The sequence below is a fragment of the Poromitra crassiceps genome (genome assembly GCF_964638095.1).
Source record: "Poromitra crassiceps genome assembly, chromosome: 2".
In the NCBI taxonomy this organism is placed as follows: domain Eukaryota; kingdom Metazoa; phylum Chordata; class Actinopteri; order Beryciformes; family Melamphaidae; genus Poromitra; species Poromitra crassiceps.
The window spans coordinates 10,770,813-10,795,078 of NC_139624.1; the positions used below are offsets into that span (position 1 = coordinate 10,770,813).

Below are 24,266 nucleotides of genomic sequence, written 5' to 3' on the forward strand. Positions count from 1 at the left end.
AATCCTCTCCTCTGTCACAGTCAGTCTGTTAGGTTACAGTGACAGTACTCTCCTCTCTCACAGTCAGACTAACGTTAGGTTACAGTCCTCTCCTCTCTCACAGTCAGTCAGACTAACGTTAGGTTACAATCCTCTCCTCTCTCACAGTCAGTCAGACTAACGTTAGGTTACTGTCCTCTCCTCTGTCACAGTCAGTCAGACTAATGTTAGGTTACAGTGACAGTACTCTCCTCTCTCACAGTCAGACTAACGTTAGGTTACAGTCCTCTCCTCTCTCACAGTCAGTCAGACTATAACGTTAGTTTACTGTCCTCTCCTCTCTTACAGTCAGCCAGATTAACGTTAGGTGTCTCTCCATTCAAAAACAACCCAGTTTGCCTTGATCACTGCAAAACATGACATGCCGTGTGTAGCCTCCACACAATAGGGCTACACACGGTAAATCATGGTAAATACGCAGCACAATACCCGCCGTGGTAAACAGAAGAAGACTGGGATATTAACTTTAAGGCGACTCACTTCTAGACTTGAATGAAATTGTATTCACTTACTATCTGCTCCATGGATTACCATTTTACAATTTCGGAGACGAAATTGTAACATAGCAACGTTGGTCCACAAACGTTGCTATTTAAAAAAAAAATTGGGAGATCGGGTTGGGATTATAACGTTAGTTTGCCGAGTCGCACCGGGTAATCCAGAAATGGCGTTATGGTACCTTTGTCTACTTGTAGATCATCAAGAATCTTTAAATTAATAACGTTAGAGGTGTTTAACTCATTGAGTGCCAGCCACTTTTGGAGAACGGAAGCTCCCAGTGCCAGAGTTTCAGAGCGTTTTCAGTGATTTCTCGAGGCCCACAGAATATTGTGTGATATTACTATGTAAACACCGAACACGCACAAAGAACGAGGAGACCCTGTTCTATCATCTGCAAAAAAAAGTTTATTGATACCATTTTCCGTTCTTTAGTTATGAGCCGGAGAAGATAGGCTGTTTTGAGCAAAAAGACAGGTTTCAAATTATAAGCTGAGATATTCAGCCTTTTGTGAAATGCAGCATTTCAAGCACATTCACTGACTCTAGCTAATATTTTCTGATGTAGTGACGTGGTGTAGTTCTGTGGAGCCTGCGTGCCCCACCCCCCTCTTTCCCCCTGAGCTGCAAACTCCTCCCCACACGCACCCAGTCTATTTTCGGAGCCTCCGTTTTTGCGCAAACGGGACTGTAGGGAAAGGTTTGGCCATTCGGCGTCGGGTGCTGCCTTTCTGGCGGGTAATCGTGTGGAGAAACTATATGCAGACAGACAGAGGCAGAGGAGCTCAGTTGTGGGCGCGGATTGACTGATGTTCGCAGCCAACTGTCAGCTGCAGACAGAGCAATCTATATGGCTCTGGCTGCAGCATGCATCGGTTTCTCTTTGATCACGGCTTTTTCCTGCAGTTTTCCGGACCTTTCTGTAATCTGGAGAGCACTGTCGCCACCTAATGAGTCCGTAAAATAGGTTATACACCTTCAATAGCTCCCATATTTGTACAGGAGATGCCTGATGCTTTGATCCACGTCCCACCGTCAAAAAACGCAATTGACGAACATACTCGTCCTTGTCACTCTACGTTACTAAACGAAATGACGAACATGCTCGTCCATGGCACTCAATGAGTTAACAGAGCTGTATATCGGGTCTAGCAGCTGATCAGCAGCTCAGACACCCTCAAACACAAGGTGATTGTCAGCTCTATAATTCGCAAAATAGCAGTGGATGGAAACGCGCACTGTGTTTTGTGACAGCCACGCACTGCACAATGTGTTCCAGAATAACCCATTGTTAATAACGTCTGCTAACGTTAGTGTAGCTGATGTTATCGATCGTTGTAAAAAAGTTTGGATATTTCGGCTGCTGCCTTCTGATGTGCTCGCTGCTGTGGACGCAATGTGGACTTAAACGGAAGCCGGGGACACGAAAGGCTGCTATGGCGCCGCCCTAGGAACGGCCCAGGAAACTCGTCTATAGAAGTCTGTTACCGGCTCTGTAGGACAGATATAGTGGTATAGAAGTCTGTTACCGGCTCTGTAGGACAGATATAGTGGTATAGAAGTCTGTTACCGGCTCTGTAAGGGTCGTCTCTGGTGTCCTGCCAGTCCACCTCGTCCTCCGAGCTGTCGCTGTCTTCATACGGATGGCCCATGCGGTAGTTCTCAAAGGAGATGGACACTGGACATACACACGAAGACACAGGAAAGTCTCTAAAACGTTCATTATACTTTTAGCATTTCTTCACTCTTCTCTACTATGGTTGGGTAGCAAAACCCGGTATTACTATGGTACCAGTATCTTTACAACCGGTACAGAATTGCAACGCAGAATTAGGTGCCTCATTTAGGTAACCTGCCCAAAATACCAAACGATACCCATCTCTATTCTCTACACACATTTTCTTTCACTGGTGATTCTCGTGGGGTTTCAAGGTGTCTAGATGTTCCAGTACAATAGAAGCCTGTGACAGCAAATGATGCAATGTATTGTTTTTGAGCTTCTTTTATGGCTTATTGCTATATTTATATTTTATATTATTTAGATTATATTTCTTACCTTACTTGGATTGCTTTTGCTGATAATGTTGTCTGTTTCTGTGTTCTTAACGGTTTTAAAAGCGGCTATACAAGTGAGATTATTATTCTGTGATATCCCACCTTTGCTGTCTCCATTGAACTTCCTTTCCTCCAGGCGGAGCTGGGTATCGAACTCACGGTCGTACTGCATCTGCAGCATCTGAGCCAGCATCAGGTCGCTGGTCGTCTCCGTGTCCTCCCCTGACAGCAGATCTGCACCGGGGCTAGAGATTGAGAAAGAGAGGGAGAGACGCGGAGAGGGACAGAGAACCATCAAGACAAGTAAAGAGGGAGAAAGACAAATATTGATTCCAAATTGATATCTTGATATAGCAAGCTGCTTGTTACCACAAAATAAACACACCCGCGTGCCAATAGAACAGGCGAGGCCACAAAGCAGCTGAGCTCTGGGCGAGGCCGCGCATAAGCCGCGCTGCAGGGCCGAGGTAGCAAGCCCGCTAGTTAACACAATCGACGGTACGTCTTGTCTGCAGAGTGATATGAGTCGCGAGTGTAATCTTGGAGCGGAGAATACCTTCATGGATGATAGAATAGCGCACGGACGATGTGTTTTTGTAGGCTTACCCAGACCCTGACAGCACCAGACCCTGACAGCACGCTGGTTCGTAAGGCTATTTGATTTTAGTATGGGGATTTCGGTTAAATGCATTAAATAAGGTCTGTGGTTAACAAAAGTTTATGAAACAGCGAAGTTTGTGTTCATCAAGATAATCTTGACAAACGAGGACCACTTTTCTGACGTTTGAAATGACGTTTCAAAAATCATAAAAGTGCTTTTCTATTCAATCCCACACACACACGCACACACAGGTAGGGTGGTGAGGACTCAGTCTCTCACACACACACACAGGTAGGGTCGTGAGGACTCACTCTCACACACACACACACACACACACAGGTAGGGTGGTGAGGACTCACTCACTCAGGTAGGACACACACAGGTAGGGTGGTGAGGACTCACTCTCACACAGGTAGGACACACACAGGTAGGGTGGTGAGGACTCACTCTGGCAGTGTGGGGAAGGCGTTGTTCTCCTCGTCCAGCTGTGTGGCGAGCTGCTCGCTCATCACCTCAGCCAGAGAGCAGGAGGGAGCCGCTGGGGGCACCGTGCCCCACGGGCCCACAGGCTACACACACACACAAGTTAGTTAGGGGTGCTCCGATCCGGCTAAGCAGCGATCCGATTCCTGGGGTCACGATCCGATTCCACAATCGATTCTCGATTCAAGAATCGATTCTCAATTCCATCGATTCTCGATTCAAGAATCGATTCTCTACAAAGAGAGATTTAAGGATCTACTGCAGTCCACTGTGTACCAAGCCGAATAACAGAATAAAGTGTATAACATGATGTAGTTTTATATTGCAATAACCCACAAAGGCAAATCTAAGACAAAAAAGGTAACATGTATTAATGCTGAACTTGAAATTCAACTTCCCAAATATTTAGCGCTGCAACTAACGATTATTTTGATAATCGATTAATCTGTTGATTATTTCTTAGATTAATCGGATAAAAAACAAATGGGTGGATTTTATTTGAACAATTTGATTCAAAAACCAAATTGTGTCCCAAATTGACAATATTAGTCCACAAAGGTGCTGCTTGACTGGACCAGAGCTGTCTAATAGTCAGGGATCCAGTCACCCAAAATTTGAGAGGACCTGACATGGCATGCTATACTTTTTGTTTGTGTTTTATCTCTTCATTTGGACATTAAGGTCCACTGAATGAGAGGTCTGCTCTGCCGGAAACCTCGCGAAAAAAAGTTGTGGCCATTTTTGTATATGAAGCCTTTATTTTTTGACCGAAAAATGTGAAAGTTTTTTTTCCTCAAAGTCCTCAGTGGGTTGCGTAGGCTGTCAATAATTTCATCCCAGGTACACAGAACATGTGTGTTGACAACACCAAGTTAAGAAATACACTTACAAAACCTTTCCAAATGATTTATAGCCATTTTCTATTACCGTACAAAAAAGCACTCGTTTTTTGAATTTTCTCCATTATTTTCATCTTTACTTTGTTAGTAAGCAATTATATCCTGAAATATGACATCAGCCAATGTGTCATTCTTTTCAGCAGATATTATAGTCATTCCACACTAAAGATTATTAAAATCAACCCAAAATCAATGGATCTGTGGTGATTTTATTACCTTTATGCTCGAAATTCCTCGAGACATGTTTTTAGTTTTAACAAAACCCTGTACCCCAAAGACAATACTTGAAATTGAAAACAACAAAATGATTTTAATCACAAAATGTACACTGGATGACAAGCCAACAAAACAATTATTGTTATACAGCTTAATTTGGATAGATTGTGACCAGTATCTAGAAAACATTAAATTAAACATTAGCTGAACAAAATTATTGAACACAACACATTAAAAAAAGAAAGAAAAAAGACTGGCAACAAGGTCTATAATATAACATAAAATTACCTTTGCAATGAACAAAATAACTCAATCATTGTCACTGTCTTCGAGTGTGAGTTCAATACTTGAACATTTATTGGGGTCCCCAGTGCAGAGACATGCGATGACACACTTGACATTGGCTCTCACACAAGAGCATCCTCGGGCACACATGCTTTTCTTGCAGTGACAGTATTTGGTGCGTTTGAATTCTGCAGGTTTTGCCTCCTTCAGCATCATGGTTGCCATCAGCTTACCACTGACAAGCTCTCTGCCGAAGTCAGTGGCAACAGGGTAGGTTGGTTGAGACATGTGTGCTCGCTTGCATACTGGAACGAAGGCATCTTCGGTAGGTGGAAGGCAACGCATGTCTCCTTTGATATTGCCAAAGAGATGGGCTCGCAGTGCATCCAAATTACCACTGAAGTCACTCCTCTCATACAGTGACACCATGTACCGCCTAGCCGCTGTCACAACATCTTCTTTAACATCCAGGCTTTCCCCAGGGTTACCGTATCTGCACAGGGGCAGGTCTTCCAGGTGATCAACGGCAGTTTTGTAGGCGTGTTTTTTTCCTCTTCTGTAGAGCTAGCTGTAGAGATAGCTCACTGTGTCACAGCACAAGCTCAAGGATCTGGGACTAAACACAGCAATGTGTGACTGGATCCTGGACTTTCTGACAGACCGCCGCCAGGTGGTAAGAGTGGGCAACCTCACCTCCTCCCCACTGACCATCAGCATAGGAGCGCCCCAGGGATGCGTCTCCAGCCCCTTCTTGTACGACCTCTACACCCACGACTGCGTGGCGACTCAAACTCGAACACCATCGTGAAGTTTGCAGACGACACAGCAGATCTCCAGGAGCGACGAGACGGCCTACAGAGAGGAGGTGGGGGCCCTGGAACAATGGTGCCAGGACAACCACCTCTCTCTAAATGTCTCCAAGACCAAGGAGATCATTGTAGACTACAGGAGGGGGGGGGGGCGCACACCCCCCAATCACCATCAATGGCAGTGGTGGAAAAGGTGGACAGCTTCAAGTACCTGGGAGTCAACATCCACCAGGACCTGACATGGCAACACCGTTGTCAAAAAGGCCCAACAGCGACTACACGGACTCAGACGCCTGAAGAAATTTGGGCTAAGGCCAAAAATCCTCAGGGACTTCTACAGAGGCACCATTGAAAGCCTGCTGAGTGGCTGCTTCACCACCTGGTACAGGAACTGTACCACCATGGACCGCAGGGCGCTAAGAAGAGTGAGGCGCGCGGCCCAGCAAGTAACAGGATGTGAGCTACCAGAACTGCAGGAACTGTACAATCAGCGGTGCCTCAGGAGGTCCCTGAAGATCATCAAGGACACATACCACCCCCACAACAGCCTGTTCTCCCTGTTACCCTCAGGGAGGAGATACAGGGTCCCAAAAGCACGAACAAATCGCCTGAGGGACAGTTTCTTCCCGCAGGCCACGAGACTCCTTAACACACACAAATAAACAATCATGTAGCAGCTGCTACCATTACATATGATAATTATGCCTATGTTATTTGCACCTGTGCAAACAGAATGTTTAATTATGTTTTAAGGTGTCTACGCTAGAAAAGAAAAGGAAAAGTTTACTGTTATTGCTTGTTGTTCTCTTGTTTTACTGCATCTATATGCCCTGTTTTTGCACTGTTATACTGTTATTTGCACTATGTTGTAACGGAGCCTACAGCACAAGAATTTCACACGTGATACTTGTACTACGGAGCACTAGGTGCTGAGGAGCATGGAGGAAAGATCTGCAGCTTGAACATCATAGTTCACTGCCAGGGCGTCTGCGATTGCATCTTCTTTACCCACAGCTCCTGCAGGCCATCCATGTAATTTTCCGTGATCCTGGTCGCACTGTTCTGTTAAAAGCAGATTGTCAGGTTGAGCTTCCAGAACTATCCTGTGAGAAGCATGAGGAGGCAGATACCAGGATGTTTGCCCACATTGCATACTCATTACAACATCTGCACCACAAACGGGCTGTAGTGGTGGCTACTGACACAGACGTGATCATGATGTGCATATACTACATTGCACACATGGATGGCCTGCAGGAGCTGTGGGTAAAGAAGATGGATATCTACCTGATGTTCAAGCTGCAGATCTTTCCTCCATGCTCCTCAGCACCTACTGACTGGATGTGACACAGTGAGCTATCTCTACAGCTAGCTCTACAGAAGAGGAAAAAAGCATGCCTACAAAACTGCCATTGATCACCTGGAAGACCTTCTGCCCCTGTGCAGATACGGTAACCCTGGGGAAAGCCTGGATGTTAAAGATGTTGTGACAGCGGCTAGGCGGTACATGGTGTCACTGAATGAGAGGAGTGACTTCAGTGGTAATTTGGATGCACTGCGAGCCCATCTCTTTGGCAATATCAAAGGAGACATGCGTTGCCTTCCACCTACCGAAGATGCCTTCGTTCCAGTTACACCTTCGCCGAGCCCTGCATCAGTTGGCTGTATGCAAGCGAGCACACATGTCTCACCCAACCTACCCTGTTGCCACTGACTTCGGCAGAGAGCTTGTCAGTGGTAAGCTGATGGCAACCATGATGCTGAAGGAGGCAAAACCTGCAGAATTCAAACACACCAAATACTGTCACTGCAAGAAAAGCATGTGTGCCCGAGGATGCTCTTGTGTGAGAGCCAATGTCAAGTGTGTCATCGCATGTCTCTGCACTGGGGACCCCAATAAATGTTCAAGTATTGAACTCACACTTGAAGACAGTGACAGTGATTGAGTTATTTTGTTCATTGCAAAGGTAATTTTGTTATATTATAGACCTTGTTGCCAGTCTTTTTTCTTTCTTTTTTTAATGTGTTGTGTTCAATAATTTTGTTCAGCTAATGTTTAATTTAATGTTTTCTAGATACTGTTCACAATCTATCCAAAGCTGTATAACAATAATTGTTTTCTTGGCTTGTCATCCAGTGTACATTTTGTGATTAAAATCATTTTGTTGTTTTGAATTTCTTGTGTTACAAGTATTGTCTTTGGGGTACAGGGTTTTGTTAAAACTAAAAACATGTCTCCAGGAATTTCGAGCATAAAGGTAATAAAATCACCACAGATCCATTGATTTTGGGTTGATTTTAATAATCTTTAGTGTGGAATGACTATAATATCTGCTGAAAAGAATGACACATTGGCTGATGTCATATTTCAGGATATAATTGCTTACTAACAAAGTAAAGATGAAAATAATGGAGAAAATTCAAAAAACGAGTGCTTTTTTGTAATAGAAAATGGCTATAAATCATTTGGAAAGGTTTTGTAAGTGTATTTCTTAACTTGGTGTTGTCAACACACATGTTCTGTGTACCTGGGATGAATTTATTGACAGCCTACGCAACCCACTGAGGACTTTGAGGAAAAATAACTCTTTCACATTTTTCGGTCAAAAAATAAAGGCTTCATATACAAAAATGGCCACAACTTTTTTTCGCGAGGTTTCCGGCAGAGCAGACCTTTCATTCAGTGGACCTTAATGTCCAAATGAAGAGATAAAACACAAACAAAAAGTATAGCATGCCATGTCAGGTTCAACCCATTGTCTTGAGCTTTTGGGCCTGTGGATCCCTGACTATAAACAATAATGACAAATTATATATGAAGGCTGAGTCGAGGCCATTTCAAAAATCATAAATAAAACTATTCCTTCCTATGGCACTTTTCTGTCTACAATTTAAAATAGAAGAATATAACAAGAATATACACAGGTATGATAGAGATAGGACATACATGGGGAAGTTATAGAAGCATAACATAATGGAAATGAATGCAAACTAAAGTGAGACAAGCCCGGGCATGCCCCCTCCTGTTAGTCCAGTAACGTTGCTAGACAAGTTTTATTGCTGATAAAGTTAGCTAACGTTTAGATATTAAAATGAGAATTGTATGTAGTCCGAACAGCAAGTCACCTTACTGCTATGTTATGTAACGTCAGGCCGAAAGACACTATTACGGCACTCCCTGCGACCGTTTCTGTCTCAACCGTTGTAACCGAGTTGAGCCTTTTATGGCTAAAGGTCTGTCAGGACATATTGGATAACAGTGTCTTACGCTAGCAAGCTAGCTAGCTAGCCAACTTAGCTTTGTGGAGTTGACAGAAGCTAGTTCGGGCTAGCAGCCCCTTTCGGAACTGTGTCGTGGTCGTGGAAGGGAACGACACAGTTCCGAAAGGCGCTACTAGCCGGGCCAAATGAGAGACTGACCTTTGTGTGCGTGTCTGTAGTAACTCCTATCTGATCCATGATTTAGGACAATGTTGAGTCAAGTGATTCCCTGAAGAGTGAATGTTGGCTAGTAGCAGGAGAGCTAATGTTAGCGAGCCTCGGAGCCGATACGGCGAGAAATGTCACAGAATTATGACGAAAAACAAACGTCGCACGATGTGACACGTATAAATAACCGTTGTATAACGTACAATAAATATAAAAAAGATAATTTACAAAACTGTTACAAAGATTTGAGGAAATGTAAAGGCTGAAAAAGAGGTAAGTGGAATTGAACTTGTCGCTGTGCTGGTCCAAGTGGGAGGAACGAGCAGGCAGGAGGAGGAGGAAGCTCCGTGTGAACCTTTCACATAACAAGGGCACGCACTTCCGGTCAAAATTAATGGAATTACTTCTTCAAAGTAAAAGTCACAGCGCCTTTGTTTTGTGATATTTTACTGTATTCAAAAATGTGCCGAAATTATCATTTGATTTTCCTCAAAATAGAATATGTTACTAAAGTGGCAAAAGTCAGTAGCATGTTTACAGCTTCTGCATTTTGCCTTTGGCTTCCATATGCCCACACCAATTTGCTTATAATAGAGGTAGAGGCACTGATGATGCTCTAAATTCTACAACTCACCTGATCTTAAAGCATCTTGAGAATCCCTCAGCGTATGCTAGGTTGATGTTTATGGACTTTAGCTCAGCATTTAATACTATTCTCCCTCAGATCCTGTTAAACAGGCTGAAACAGATGGATGTCAACCCTTACATAATTAGATGGTACAGTGCTTTTCTCATAGAAAGGCAACAGCAGGTAAAAGTTAATTCCACTCTCTCTGACATACAGGTCATAAGCACGGGAGCCCCTCAAGGCTGTGTAAGCTCTCCTTTTCTTTTTATAGCATATACAAACTATCTGAAGAATCAGTATCCCAACAATTATATAATTAAGTTTTCAGATGATACAGTTATACTCAGTTTATTGTTTAAAACTTCAAATGTTGACATGTACAAACAAGAGCTAGCAGAGGTTGTGAAGTGGTGTGAGGAGCAGAACCTCATTCTAAATGTAAAAAAAACGAAGGAAATTGTTTTTGACCCTAGGTCTGTGGGGGATCACAGTCAGATCCTGATCCATGGGGATGGAGTAGAGCAGGTGACATCGTATAAGTATTTAGGAATTTATTTTGATTCTCAGTTAAACTGGGCCAACCAAGTTGATTTTGTATGTTCTCGTATTAACCAGCGCTTGCACTTTCTGAGAAGGCTCAGGGTCCATGGAGTGGAAAAAAACATCATGCTGCTGTTCTACAGGGCAGCCATTGAATCCATCATCCGCTATGGCATCACTACATGGTTTGGTAACCTGTCCGTTAAACTTAAATCACAACTCCAAAACCTAATTAAGAGGGCTGGTAAAATTATCGGTATGCAGCCCCCATCTCCTCTCCAAGAGATCTTTGAGGAGACGGCGAGGAAGCAGGGCCTCAAAATTACCTGTGACCCCAATGACATCCTCCATAAAGAGTATGAGATGCTGCCGTCAGGCAGAAGGTCCAGGTTACCAAACTGTAAATTGAACAGGTATAAATTTTCCTTTGTCCCACTGTCCGTTCTTAGGGAAGCGGTGCAATATTTAATAATTTTTCATTTCAACATTTTCTCTTTTTTTTGTGGAGGGCTGGTGCAATATTTTACCACTGGGTATGCTTGATGTATATGTACACTGTAGGAATTTAATGTGAATTGTCGTCTGATTGCACTGTCTATATGTCAATATGTATATGTCTAACGCTGCGTCTCCTGATGCCCAAAAAGAATTTCTCCCAAGGGAGACAATAAAGGCTAATTCAATTCAATTCAACATTTCCCAATCTGCATAATTTTCCCTAATAGGACGAATCAGCGTGACATCACTTGCCACCCAGAAATGCGGAACCCCGCGTCAGTTAATAGCATACTATTAGTTGTGCCAAACAAACGTTAATATCTCAAAAAAACTATACATCACATCGCTTATATTTTGACATGCTGAGTGAGAGCAGAATTAGCTCAAGAGTTTGATGTAGCCAAAAATATGTGTATGTTGTGTTAAAGTTGTGTGAACTGTCGCAGTTTTAAAAATGTAAACAGAGATAGCTGGCTAGAGTCAGACACTCACGCCTCGTGCCACTTGGGCTCCATAGGGTTCCATTGCCGTTGCCACCCAGTGACGCGGATGTTTAGCAAAATGCTGCTCGGCTGATCCCTCGTATTTCTATCATCAGTATATAAATGGGAGCGGTGATGTCATGAATCCCACGCTGACATCATCAGTGATGCCATAAATCCCACTGTGACATCATTAGTGATGTCATGAATCTGACATCATCAGTGATGCTGGTCTCATTGGCCACACAGCAGCCGAGCTGCGAATGAGCTGTGAATGCGGCCTCGCCGAATTGAACGGGCGTAGCACGGTCGTCATGTACAGCAAGAGCTGTGTCTCCAGCCAAGTAGATGAAGCCAGACATCAGCTTTTCTCAAATGGTACCAAGTCCCTCGAGAACTTGCCTTCCACCCAAGATGTACTGATTCAGCATGTCAAATGGGCACTGCTGCAGGTCAGCTTCTACTGGAATCAGAAACTTCTGTCCAGCAAAATATCCAGTTCAGTACGTGGGGCTGGTATACTGGGACTCCATGACTAAGACTTTGGAACCTTACTGGACCCATCTTTCAGATTCCAGTAAAGCCTGCACTATCATTCTCTGCTGCGGCTGCAAAAAGTCATGTATTGGGCACTGTGAATGCTGTAAAGCTGGAGCCCGTGGCACCTCAATGTGGATGCAAGGGTGCCTGTACCAACAATGAGGGTCGAGACAACAATCTGTGAGTATTCTGGCTGTGGATATAAGGATATAAAGAAAAACCACTTGTCATCTGAAAACTTTGATCCAAAATCAGTCACCCTGGGAAACCAAATGACCGAGCACATCTAACTCAATCTAACTTAACACACCCCCCCCCCCCCCAACCCATGGACGTAAGTGTTACTCACTTGTAGGCTACACTTAGCACTTAGCATTTGCATTATTTTGTTCTGTTGTTTTTGTTTTTGTTTCTGTTATTGTATTATTTTGTTCAAATTCTAAACACCTTTGGTCAGTATTGATAGCATTTCACATTTATGAAGAGCATTGATGCACAGACTGGCTATTACCTATATCAATGGGAATGGGTTCTACTCTATTTGTCTAATTGTTTCAATACAATTTGTACGATACTGTAGGTCGTTTGTTTCCACCAGTTTGATGATAACTTATCAAACTTATCTACACTTATCTACACTCAATCTGGGTGAAAGTGTATGTTAAAAAAAGGGATAGCGGCCATATTGGTAGCCTACTTACTATGCAAAGTAGAGTGCTATAGATAGATTCAATCATAAATCTGAGTATTACAATGTGTTTCTAAAACTCAAAAACCATAAAATGGACACAGAGTTTCCTAAAAGCATCAACAGTTATGGTAAAACTCATTCATGTAGCCGCTATCTTGGAAATATGCAGATTAGGGGTCCCCACACATCTTCCCTAGTAAAGATAAGCATTCCAACACCTTTCTAATGGTTAAAAAAACAAACATAAGATAGACACCAAGTCTGTATTTCTAGCTCATCTCTTTCAAAAGTTATAGCCAAAAGCTGCTTCGGGCAGTGGTCACATGGATCTGGCCACCATGGTGACCCCGGGGCCGGGGGTCACCAGCTCAGGCACTCTGGCTAAATTGTTAGAGCTTGCCCTGGGCTAATTCTGGGCAAAGCTGGTGCTTTTAGACTTGATTTGCATGATTTAGCCTCAAATTTCCTCAAGTCCCTCAACTAATAGGTTTGAAAAGTGTGTTTTGCATGGTATTATAAATCGAGTGATAACACAGATAGCTACCATTGGTGCAATGCTATCACATCTTTTCTAACTCTAGATTTTTATTTGCCAAAAATCAATATTATTATTCCCAGCCCTTCTGGCTCATGGACTAATAGATTTTTTTACAAGATTTTGTGTGTAAATTATGGTATTTTCTTTTTATTTTAGTTTTACTATATAGGCTACCAAACCTGTTAAAATCGTGAAAACTGAAAACAACCCTCTCAATCAATTTCTCATGCCAAAACCATAGGCTACATGAAAAGTGGTGTCATTTGTCTCTGTATGATGTTATGATGTCTAGTTCAAAAGTTATGAAGCTTAGGCTATATGCTAAATTTTGTCAGACATTGCAATATGCTCACAAAGATGGCCGCCAAACGGACCCATGGGACACTATTTCAAGGGGGTTGTTTAGACACCTTGAGGAGTAGCCTACAAAAATCTAGATTAGAAAAATGTGTCTTTCTGGTGCATGGGACCCCCGTTCCTAGACTAGGCTACCACATGCGTGTTCCTGCGTGCGCGTACCAGTCACTGCGTGTGCGCGCACAACCTACAACCCATCCAGGTTGATGCGTGGACGCGCATGCCCGTCAGCTGTCACACAGACAGACGGAGCATCTAGGTACATCAAGTTAGACAGCGTTAACCAGCACAAGACCGGAAATCAGGTGGTGTTGTCTTCAAAGTAAAGACGTAGCGGGATTCTGTCATTTTGAGGAGAGAGAGGTGGGGGGGGTGTGTCAGTGTCGGGCTGCACAGAGAGAGCAACAACTCAGCAAATAACTCAGTGGAATCATGAGAATAAATAGGCCTATTAAAACAGTTTCGAGCTATAGGCCTACTAAAGTATTCTGGTCCTGTACATTTAATGTTTTGTTTTATTTTATTCTTTGCATTTGGGGATTTATTTGGCTATGCTTAGCCTATGTATCGTAGTTGTAGCCTAAATATAAATATAGCCTCCAGTGGCTGATCATCATAAAATATACAAGCCAACATTAAAAACAATGAATTATATTTTCAGTAAAATAATGCATTTACATGATTTCCTTGAAAAACCATATCTTCACATAACCTACGATAGGCTACCTGCTATGTGTGTATTGTAGCGTATCGGGTAATTACGTGTATTGGGGTTTTTCCGTGCTTGGCTAGGAACTGATATGTGTGGGTGTGTTCCTAGGGGGAAGGGGATATATGTGACCAGCGGCCGGGGCGGAGGCCAGTCAGGCTATGTGAGGGAGCTGACCGGGTGGTTGCAGAGCTAGCAGCGAAGCTAGTTGCTAGGAGCTATGTTGTGAAGACAAGAATAAAGAGCCTGTACCAACTTCAAGTCTCCAGTTCCTTGGACAAATACCCACTTTGTTACAGTATTATACACATTACTATTTAGGCCTACCAGATTTCTCAATACACATTTGAAATATTTATTTATGTCCACATAAATACAAGTAGCCTATACAAAGGACATAAACAGTAATAGTGCAGTCAAATGCTGGGAGTCAGACAGTTAGCCTACATGAGTGCCCAGACGGCAACCACAATAATGCATAAGAAACACACAGGATGATAACATGGCAGGTTGATACAGTTATACTGTAATGCAAGATAGCGGTCAGTATCCACTTCATGGGTACAAAAAGCAGCGTTTGTGCATTTTTCTTGGTGGGGGCACAATGAAAAAAATTATGCTTAGGCCACCCAAATGGCCAGCAGCGGCGCTGTGTGTATATTCTGCAGTGCAGAATATAGCCTACCCAGTAGCTATAGGGGAGAGTGGGGTGAGTTGTGCCACTTTTTACTTGAGATGTCTTTAAAGTGAGGGCATGACAGTAATGCCTCAAACTACAATATGTAAATATATTTCAGGATGTTGTGCACCACTGGGAACACTCCCTTTGGATCTTAAATAAACTGTTAAAAAAATATGGCTATTCTTAAAAAAGTGGTCTCTTGGCACAACAACCGGTGCGGGGTAAGTTGTGCCTTTGGAGAGAATACGTTGGGGTAAATTGTGCCATTGATTACTGAAGTAAAAAAGAACATTTTCATCTCATATACTGTAATGCTATATCAAAGCAAGACAAAATAAAGATAACACTAAAGTCCAGTGTACTATAACAGGGTTAAACAAGGCTAAACGGTAGCAGCAGTTGACCTACATATTTAACATTTTCAGAAATAAAAATGATGTTCAAAATGAACAAAATCAACTATCACAGAGCCAGGCTACACTTGCCAATACTGCAATATTCTTCAACAAGGTCTATTTAAACATTTAAGAACAAAATGAAATAAAATTTCACTAAATCAACTCCAACTGCACTGGCACAACTTAACCCAGGCCTTTTGGCACAAATCACCCCATCCCCACCATTTTAACAAATTTGTATCATATAGCTGGTTTGGAGCTAACATCATGCTAACAGTATAGCCTCATATTGTAGCTTACTAAAACACTAACACATGTGTGAAATGTTTTCAAGCTTGTCTATAATTGTTCAGACACAACAATCAATAAACCTTGATCATAAAAATTTTACTTTGAGAGGCAAAAAACAGTTTTTTGAACTTAAATGTGCTTAGCTTTTGTGCCATCTGCCTCCCTTCTTTGCAGAGTGAGTAAAATGGATGCCTCTTCAAAAATGTGTGGTCACATGAGCAATTTCTTCTATGGTTTTCTAGATACAAGGGGTGGCACAACTTCCCCACTGGCACAACTCACCCCACTCTCCCCTACCGAGTAGCCTACCACACATAGGTGAATTTAGCTTAATTCCAGCCTGATAGCATTTGCAGCTAAAATAACATTTTGCCGTAAGTAAAAAAAAAAAAAAAAAAAAAAAAAAAAAAAAAAAATGTTGTGGTAGGTTACTTCCACAAAAAATGCACTATCCTACATGTTCGTCTATATGAACCTTTGTTTTGAAAGTCCTGACCGGAAGTTATGTTCTTGTTTCAAACCGTGTGTGGCTTGACACCAGTTAGAGCAGCCTGACGTCCGTCCACAGCACAAAGTAACGCGTTTCAGTCAAAGCTCACACGTTACAGTGGCGAGGCGGATTCACGGGGATTCTCTCTCATCGCGTCTACACTTTACAGGTCCATTCAAATTATTATTAGCATTTTTTATCTTGATTTTTTTCGGGGAAATCTTTCAGTCCGCTGGATTACCGATGGCCACCACCGTCTCCAGCAGCAGCATCAGCACCAGCGGACGGCCGGGATTCAACCTGCACACCTAGCAGGTCGCTGGGTTGTGAGTGTCCTGTTTATTTGACATTTAAATACCTTAAAATAACACGGAAATAACCCGACACAGGGTAGAAGAGCCTGTGGATACCCTCGATTTGGAGGATTCCCTTCATTTTTGCACAAGTGTGAGGACATTTGGTATAGGTAGGCTACATAAGGATAGCAGCACACACACACACACACACACACACACACACACACACGCACGCACACATTCACATGCATAGCCTACAGACGCACGCATGCAAAATTGGAGTCTCACCATGGTACAGGCCTAAATGAATATCATTCTTTTCCCGTTTGATTCCGCAGCAGGATTAATATTAAATCACACACATAGGCTATTTCTCTCTCAGCCTCTCCATCACAGTGTTAGAGGGTCTGTGCGGCCCCTGTCTTCCTTTCGCCTTGTTGCTTTTTTCCGTCTAAATAACGGGAATAGAAAGCAGAGCGCGCGGGACCATGGGTGTCTATTTTTAGGTATCTCTTGATGCTGCCTCGGCGGACGGGCCGAGCGTCAGCGGACACAATGAATGTGAACGGCAGATGGGGACAGGCGGGGGGGGGGGGGGGGGGGGGGGGTGGGTGGAGTTATCTGGTACACCCTCCACCCCACCCCCTTTCTCCTTCGCCACACACACACACACACACACACACACGCACACACGCACACACACACACACACACACACACACACACACACACACACACACACACACACACACACACACACACACACACACACTACGATGGGGAAAAAAACACGAATATTTCGTAATTTAATAGCAGGTTTTAGGGGAGCCTAAAGGGAAAGCACACATCCTGCCCACCATCCCCATAAAGCAGTGATTGTCGACCTTCATATTTACAGTTTTGATTTAGTCCAGAACTCCATGTCTGTATTGTAGGTTAGAGAGCTAACAGAACTCCATGTCTGTATTGTAGGTTAGAGAGCTAACTGAACTCCATGTCTGTATTGTAGGTTAGAGAGCTAACTGAACTCCATGCCTGTATTGTAGGTTAGAGAGCTAACTGAACTCCATGCCTGTATTGTAGGTTAGAGAGCTAACAGAACCCCATGTCTGTATTGTAGGTTAGAGAGCTAACGGAACTCCATGTCTGTATTGTAGGTTAGAGAGCTAACTGAACTCCATGTCTGTATTGTAGGTTAGAGAGCTAACTGAACTCCATGCCTGTATTGTAGGTTAGAGAGCTAACAGAACCCCATGTCTGTATTGTATCGACAACAGAGAAACTCAAAACAGTCATTCTTCGACATTCTCTAAGGCCCAGTTTACACGGCAACGCTCCCTATACAAAAAACGGCAAACTTTTTTTGCGTTCATCCGTTTGCAGGGGACCCCTGGAACCCTCTCAAGGACCCCTGGAACCCTCTCAAGGACCCCTGGTCCCTGGAACCCACATTGACAACCACTGCCTTACATTGTTGGAGCACATAGAATAGAATAGAATATAATAGAACAGAACAGAACAGAACAGAACAGAACAGAACAGAATATAATAGAATAGAATAGAATAGAATAGAATAGAATAGAATAGAATAGAATAGAAGTTTAGCTGTTGTTTTACAGTTGCTGACAGAATTACAGATCAGATAGAGTCAAGTGAGGAAGTCTAAATCAAGCAACATGATAAATACATGGAGTTCCACAGTGGAAATAATAATCTGCTTAATGAGCTGCTGATTCTCCATCCAGATCTCAGCAACTTCCTAACAGTTTCATTGAATTTCATTCAGTGCAAGTGTACTCATAAACAATACAAGGTTCAAGATCTTTTTTGTCACTCCGGTTGCACAAGTAGCTTCACTCATGTGGAAGTCTTAAGGCTCCACAGGGGTCAGCACATAAAGGGGGAAGGGGGAAGCAACACATAGCTGAATAAATATGAAACATAGCATATAAAAGAAACAGAAACACACAAGAGCAATAAGAATAGAGGCTACATTTGGAAAAGAAAAACAAACAATGAAGAACACAATAGCATAAGGTGCTACAATGAAATGAAGGTGCAACTCATGCGAGATGTCATATTTTATGCATCAGGTCAGGATGCAACATGCACCATTGCACTTGTCAATATTACAATCAGCATTCAATACCTCCAAACTTCAGATGACTCTAATTAAAGGTGAACAGCAGACTAGCTCACATCATGTTCTCCTCTCATTAGGTGAACAGCAGACTAGTTCACATCATGTCCTTCTCTCATTAGGTGAACAGCAGACTAGTTCACATCATGTCCTTCTCTCATTAGGTGAACAGCAGACTAGTTCACATCATGTCCTCCTCTCATTAGGTGAACAGCAGACTAGTTCACATCATGTCCTCCTCTCATTATGTGAACAGCAGACTAGCTCACATCATGTCCTCCTCTCATTAGGTGAACAGCAGACTAGTTCACATCATCTCCCTCTCATTAGGTGAACAGCAGACTAGCTCACATCATGTCCTCCTCTCATTAGGTGAACAGCAGACTAGCTCACATCATCTCCCTCTCATTAGGTGAACAGCAGACTAGCTCACATCATGTCCTCCTCTCATTAGGTGAACAGCAGACTAGTTCACATCATCTCCCTCTCATTAGGTGAACAGCAGACTAGTTCACATCATGTCCTCCTCTCATTAGGTGAACAGCAGACTAGCTCACATCATGTCCTCCTCTCATTAGGTGAACAGCAGACTAGTTCACATCATGTCCTCCTCTCATTAGGTGAACAGCAGACTAGTTCACATCATGTCCTCCTCTCATTAGGTGAACAGCAGACTAGCTCACATCATCTCCCTCTCATTAGGTGAACAGCAGACTAGTTCACATCATGTCCTCCTCTCATTAGGTGAACAGCAGACTAGCTCACATCATGTCCTCCTCTCATTAGGTGAACAGCAGACTAGTTCACATCATCTCCCTCTCATTAGGTGAACAGCAGACTAGTTCACATCATGTCCTCCTCTCATTAGGTGAACAGCAGACTAGCTCACATCATGTCCTCCTCTCATTAGGTGAACAGCAGACTAGCTCACATCATGTCCTCCTCTCATTAGGTGAACAGCAGACTAGTTCACATCATGTCCTCCTCTCATTAGGTGAACAGCAGACTAGCTCACATCATGTCCTCCTCTCATTAGGTGAACAGCAGACTAGCTCACATCATGTCCTCCTCTCATTAGGTGAACAGCAGACTAGCTCACATCATCTCCCTCTCATTAGGTGAACAGCAGACTAGCTCACATCATGTCCTCCTCTCATTAGGTGAACAGCAGACTAGCTCACATCATGTCCTCCTCTCATTAGGTGAACAGCAGAATAGCTCACATCATGTCCTCCTCTCATTAGGTGAACAGCAGACTAGCTCACATCATGTCCTCCTTTCATTAGGTGAACAGCAGACTAGCTCACATCATGTCCTCCTTTCATTAGGTGAACAGCAGACTAGCTCACATCATGTCCTCCTTTCATTAGGTGAACAGCAGACTAGCTCACATCATGTCCTCCTCTCATTAGGTGAACAGCAGACTAGCTCACATCATGTCCTCCTTTCATTAGGTGAACAGCAGAATAGCTCACATCATGTCCTCCTCTCATTAGGTGAACAGCAGACTAGTTCACATCATGTCCTCCTCTCATTAGGTGAACAGCAGACTAGCTCACATCATGTCCTCCTCTCATTAGGTGAACAGCAGACTAGCTCACATCATGTCCTCCTCTCATTAGGTGAACAGCAGACTAGCTCACATCATGTCCTCCTTTCATTAGGTGAACAGCAGACTAGCTCACATCATGTCCTTCTCTCATTAGGTGAACAGCAGACTAGTTCACATCATGTCCTCCTCTCATTAGGTGAACAGCAGACTAGCTCACATCATGTCCTCCTCTCATTAGGTGAACAGCAGACTAGCTCACATCATGTCCTCCTCTCATTAGGTGAACAGCAGACTAGTTCACATCATGTCCTCCTCTCATTAGGTGAACAGCAGACTAGCTCACATCATGTCCTCCTCTCATTAGGTGAACAGCAGACTAGCTCACATCATGTCCTCCTCTCATTAGGTGAACAGCAGACTAGTTCACATCATGTCCTCCTCTCATTAGGTGAACAGCAGACTAGCTCACATCATGTCCTCCTCTCATTAGGTGAACAGCAGACTAGCTCACATCATGTCCTCCTCTCATTAGGTGAACAGCAGACTAGCTCACATCATGTCCTCCTCTCATTAGGTGAACAGCAGACTAGTTCACATCATGTCCTCCTCTCATTAGGTGAACAGCAGACTAGCTCACATCATGTCCTCCTCTCATTAGGTGAACAGCAGACTAGCTCACATCATGTTCTCCTCTCATTAGGTGAACAGCAGACTAGTTCACATCATGTCCTCCTCTCATTAGGTGAACAGCAGACTAGTTCACATCATGTCCTCCTCTCATTAGGTGAACAGCAGACTAGTTCACATCATGTCCTCCTCTCATTAGGTGAACAGCAGACTAGTTCACATCATGTCCTCCTCTCATTAGGTGAACAGCAGACTAGCTCACATCATGTCCTCCTCTCATTAGGTGAACAGCAGACTAGCTCACATCATGTCCTCCTCTCATTAGGTGAACAGCAGACTAGCTCACATCATCTCCCTCTCATTAGGTGAACAGCAGACTAGCTCACATCATGTCCTTCTCTCATTAGGTGAACAGCAGACTAGCTCACATCATGTCCTCCTCTCATTAGGTGAACAGCAGACTAGTTCACATCATGTCCTCCTCTCATTAGGTGAACAGCAGACTAGTTCACATCATGTCCTCCTCTCATTATGTGAACAGCAGACTAGCTCACATCATGTCCTCCTCTCATTAGGTGAACAGCAGAATAGCTCACATCATCTCCCTCTCATTAGGTGAACAGCAGACTAGCTCACATCATGTCCTCCTCTCATTAGGTGAACAGCAGACTAGCTCACATCATGTCCTCCTCTCATTAGGTGAACAGCAGAATAGCTCACATCATGTCCTCCTCTCATTAGGTGAACAGCAGACTAGCTCACATCATGTCCTCCTCTCATTAGGTGAACAGCAGACTAGTTCACATCATGTCCTCCTCTCATTAGGTGAACAGCAGAATAGCTCACATCATGTCCTCCTCTCATTAGGTGAACAGCAGACTAGTTCACATCATGTCCTCCTCTCATTAGGTGAACAGCAGACTAGTTCACATCATGTCCTCCTCTCATTATGTGAACAGCAGACTAGCTCACATCATGTCCTCCTCTCATTAGGTGAACAGCAGAATAGCTCACATCATCTCCCTCTCATTAGGTGAACAGCAGACTAGCTCACATCATGTCCTCCTCTCATTAGGTGAACAGCAGAGTAGCTCACATCATGTCCTCCTCTCATTAGGTGAACAGCAGAATAGCTCACATCATGTCCTCCTCTCATTAGGTGAACAGCAGACTAGCTCACATCATGTCCTCCTCTCATTAGGTGAACAGCAGACTAGTTCACATCATGTCCTCCTCTCATTAGGTGAACAGCAGACTAGCTCACATCATGTCCTCCTCTCATTAGGTGAACAGCAGACTAGCTCACATCATGTCCTCCTCTCATTAGGTGAACAGCAGACTAGTTCACATCATGTCCTCCTCTCATTAGGTGAACAGCAGACTAGCTCACATCATGTTCTCCTCTCATTAGGTGAACAGCAGACTAGTTCACATCATGTCCTCCTCTCATTAGGTGAACAGCAGACTAGTTCACATCATGTCCTCCTCTCATTAGGTGAACAGCAGACTAGTTCACATCATGTCCTCTCATTAGGTGAACAGCAGACTAGTTCACATCATCTCCCTCTCATTAGGTGAACAGCAGACTAGCTCACATCATGTCCTCCTCTCATTAGGTGAACAGCAGACTAGCTCACATCATGTCCTTGTCCTCCTCTCATTAGGTGAACAGCAGACTAGCTCACATCATGTCCTCCTCTCATTAGGTGAACAGCAGACTAGTTCACATCATGTCCTCCTCTCATTAGGTGAACAGCAGACTAGTTCACATCATGTCCTCCTCTCATTAGGTGAACAGCAGACTAGTTCACATCATGTCCTCTCATTAGGTGAACAGCAGACTAGTTCACATCATCTCCCTCTCATTAGGTGAACAGCAGACTAGCTCACATCATGTCCTCCTCTCATTAGGTGAACAGCAGACTAGCTCACATCATGTCCTTGTCCTCCTCTCATTAGGTGAACAGCAGACTAGTTCACATCATGTTCTCCTCTCATTAGGTGAACAGCAGACTAGCTCACATCATGTCCTTGTCCTCCTCTCATTAGGTGAACAGCAGACTAGTTCACATCATGTCCTCCTCTCATTAGGTGAACAGCAGACTAGTTCACATCATGTTCTCCTCTCATTAGGTGAACAGCAGACTAGTTCACATCATGTCTCCCTCTCATTAGGTGAACAGCAGACTAGCTCACATCACGTCCCCCTGTCATTCAGATTCCCTCCTCTTAAACAAAACCACTCCATCTCCACAGCTCCTCTTCTGTAGCTTGTTGCTACTTGCTAGCATCCCTGTTCGACTGCTTGTCATGTCATCTAGAAGTTGAAGCTTGTTCTACTGTTGCTCTCATTGTAAGTTATCATAAGAGCATCAGCTAAATGTCAAAGCCATCCCCTATGAGCAGGAATGCATGTGTTCTCCCCCCCGGTCAGCAGTTCAACCAAAACTTTATTCATCCAGAGAGGATTGACAGAGCTCCATGCTCTTTTCAGCAACCCCTTCATATATATTATATATGTATATATATCATATACATCATATGTATATATATCATATACATATTTCATACTGTTTCCTGGCGATCGCAATTTTGGGCGATCACATTTATGCTTCAAAAATCATAAAAGATTCAGATTCAGAATATTGTCCATTACATTTGCATAAAATTGACATTTGTCTTTGCTACTGGCATAAAAAGACACGTCATACACTGGCATAAAAGACAAAGTGACAGCAATGCAATAGGGTATGCATTAGGGCTAAAACGAGTTATACTTCCACTGCTAAGTAAGTTCATTATGTCAAGATACTACACAGCAATACATACATGCTGCACATTAAATAGTAATAATGATGTACATTAAATAGTAATAATTGTAATAATAATGATGTACATTCAATAGTAGTTTGCAGAAGGGTGGTCTTCATTTGTGAAGACACAAAGGTCTCAGTTTCATAAACCTTTATTAACCACATTATTTCAGGCATCTAATCAAAAAGCATCACACTGTAGGCTAACCCTCCCATCCAATGAAACGGCTCTTCTCTCCTTCACTGATCTCCCATATGGTTTACACTTTTTAATGATCCCTCCCTGCATTAAGCCCCGCCCCAGCATCCTGTTTCAACAGGAAATGCATCACACGAAGAAAGTGAAGATCCTGTGAAAATGCTGTTTCATTGTGATTGAAGGTTCTAGTTTGTTTTGATCATGTCAGATTCTCAAAGTCACTTTTATGTCAATGGTGACACGGTCTGGTGAAAGGGCCAACAAGTAGGCAACACGTGAAATTGCCCAAATCAAGATAAAAGATTGTTTTTTGGCGGGAGAAAACAAAAACAAAAATCACTTTAAAATACTTCGAATTTGTTAGCAAACTAAGCTTGTTCACCAACTTTCAGAGCGAGTTTGCTCTTGCTTTTGCTTTTAGCAGTACTACGAACATTCAAATATATCTTCTTCAGCTATTCTCACATTTCAATGTATGACAC

General features: G+C 43.2%; 1 protein-coding gene across 1 annotated transcript in view; it reads right to left on the bottom strand.

Annotated features, from left to right (window-relative positions):
* The window catches only part of riok3 (RIO kinase 3 (yeast)), a 55,586-nt gene extending 45,977 nt beyond the window's left edge, over nucleotides 1-9,609 (bottom strand). The window contains exons 1-4 of the mRNA XM_083650881.1: nucleotides 9,306-9,609; nucleotides 3,641-3,762; nucleotides 2,695-2,837; nucleotides 2,108-2,215 (exon numbers count right to left, since the gene is read on the bottom strand). Coding sequence (XP_083507007.1) covers nucleotides 2,108-2,215; nucleotides 2,695-2,837; nucleotides 3,641-3,762; nucleotides 9,306-9,344 — 412 coding nt within the window. The 5' untranslated portion in view covers nucleotides 9,345-9,609. The remainder of the gene's footprint in view (nucleotides 1-2,107; nucleotides 2,216-2,694; nucleotides 2,838-3,640; nucleotides 3,763-9,305) is intronic.
* Between the last annotated feature and the right edge of the window lie 14,657 nt (nucleotides 9,610-24,266).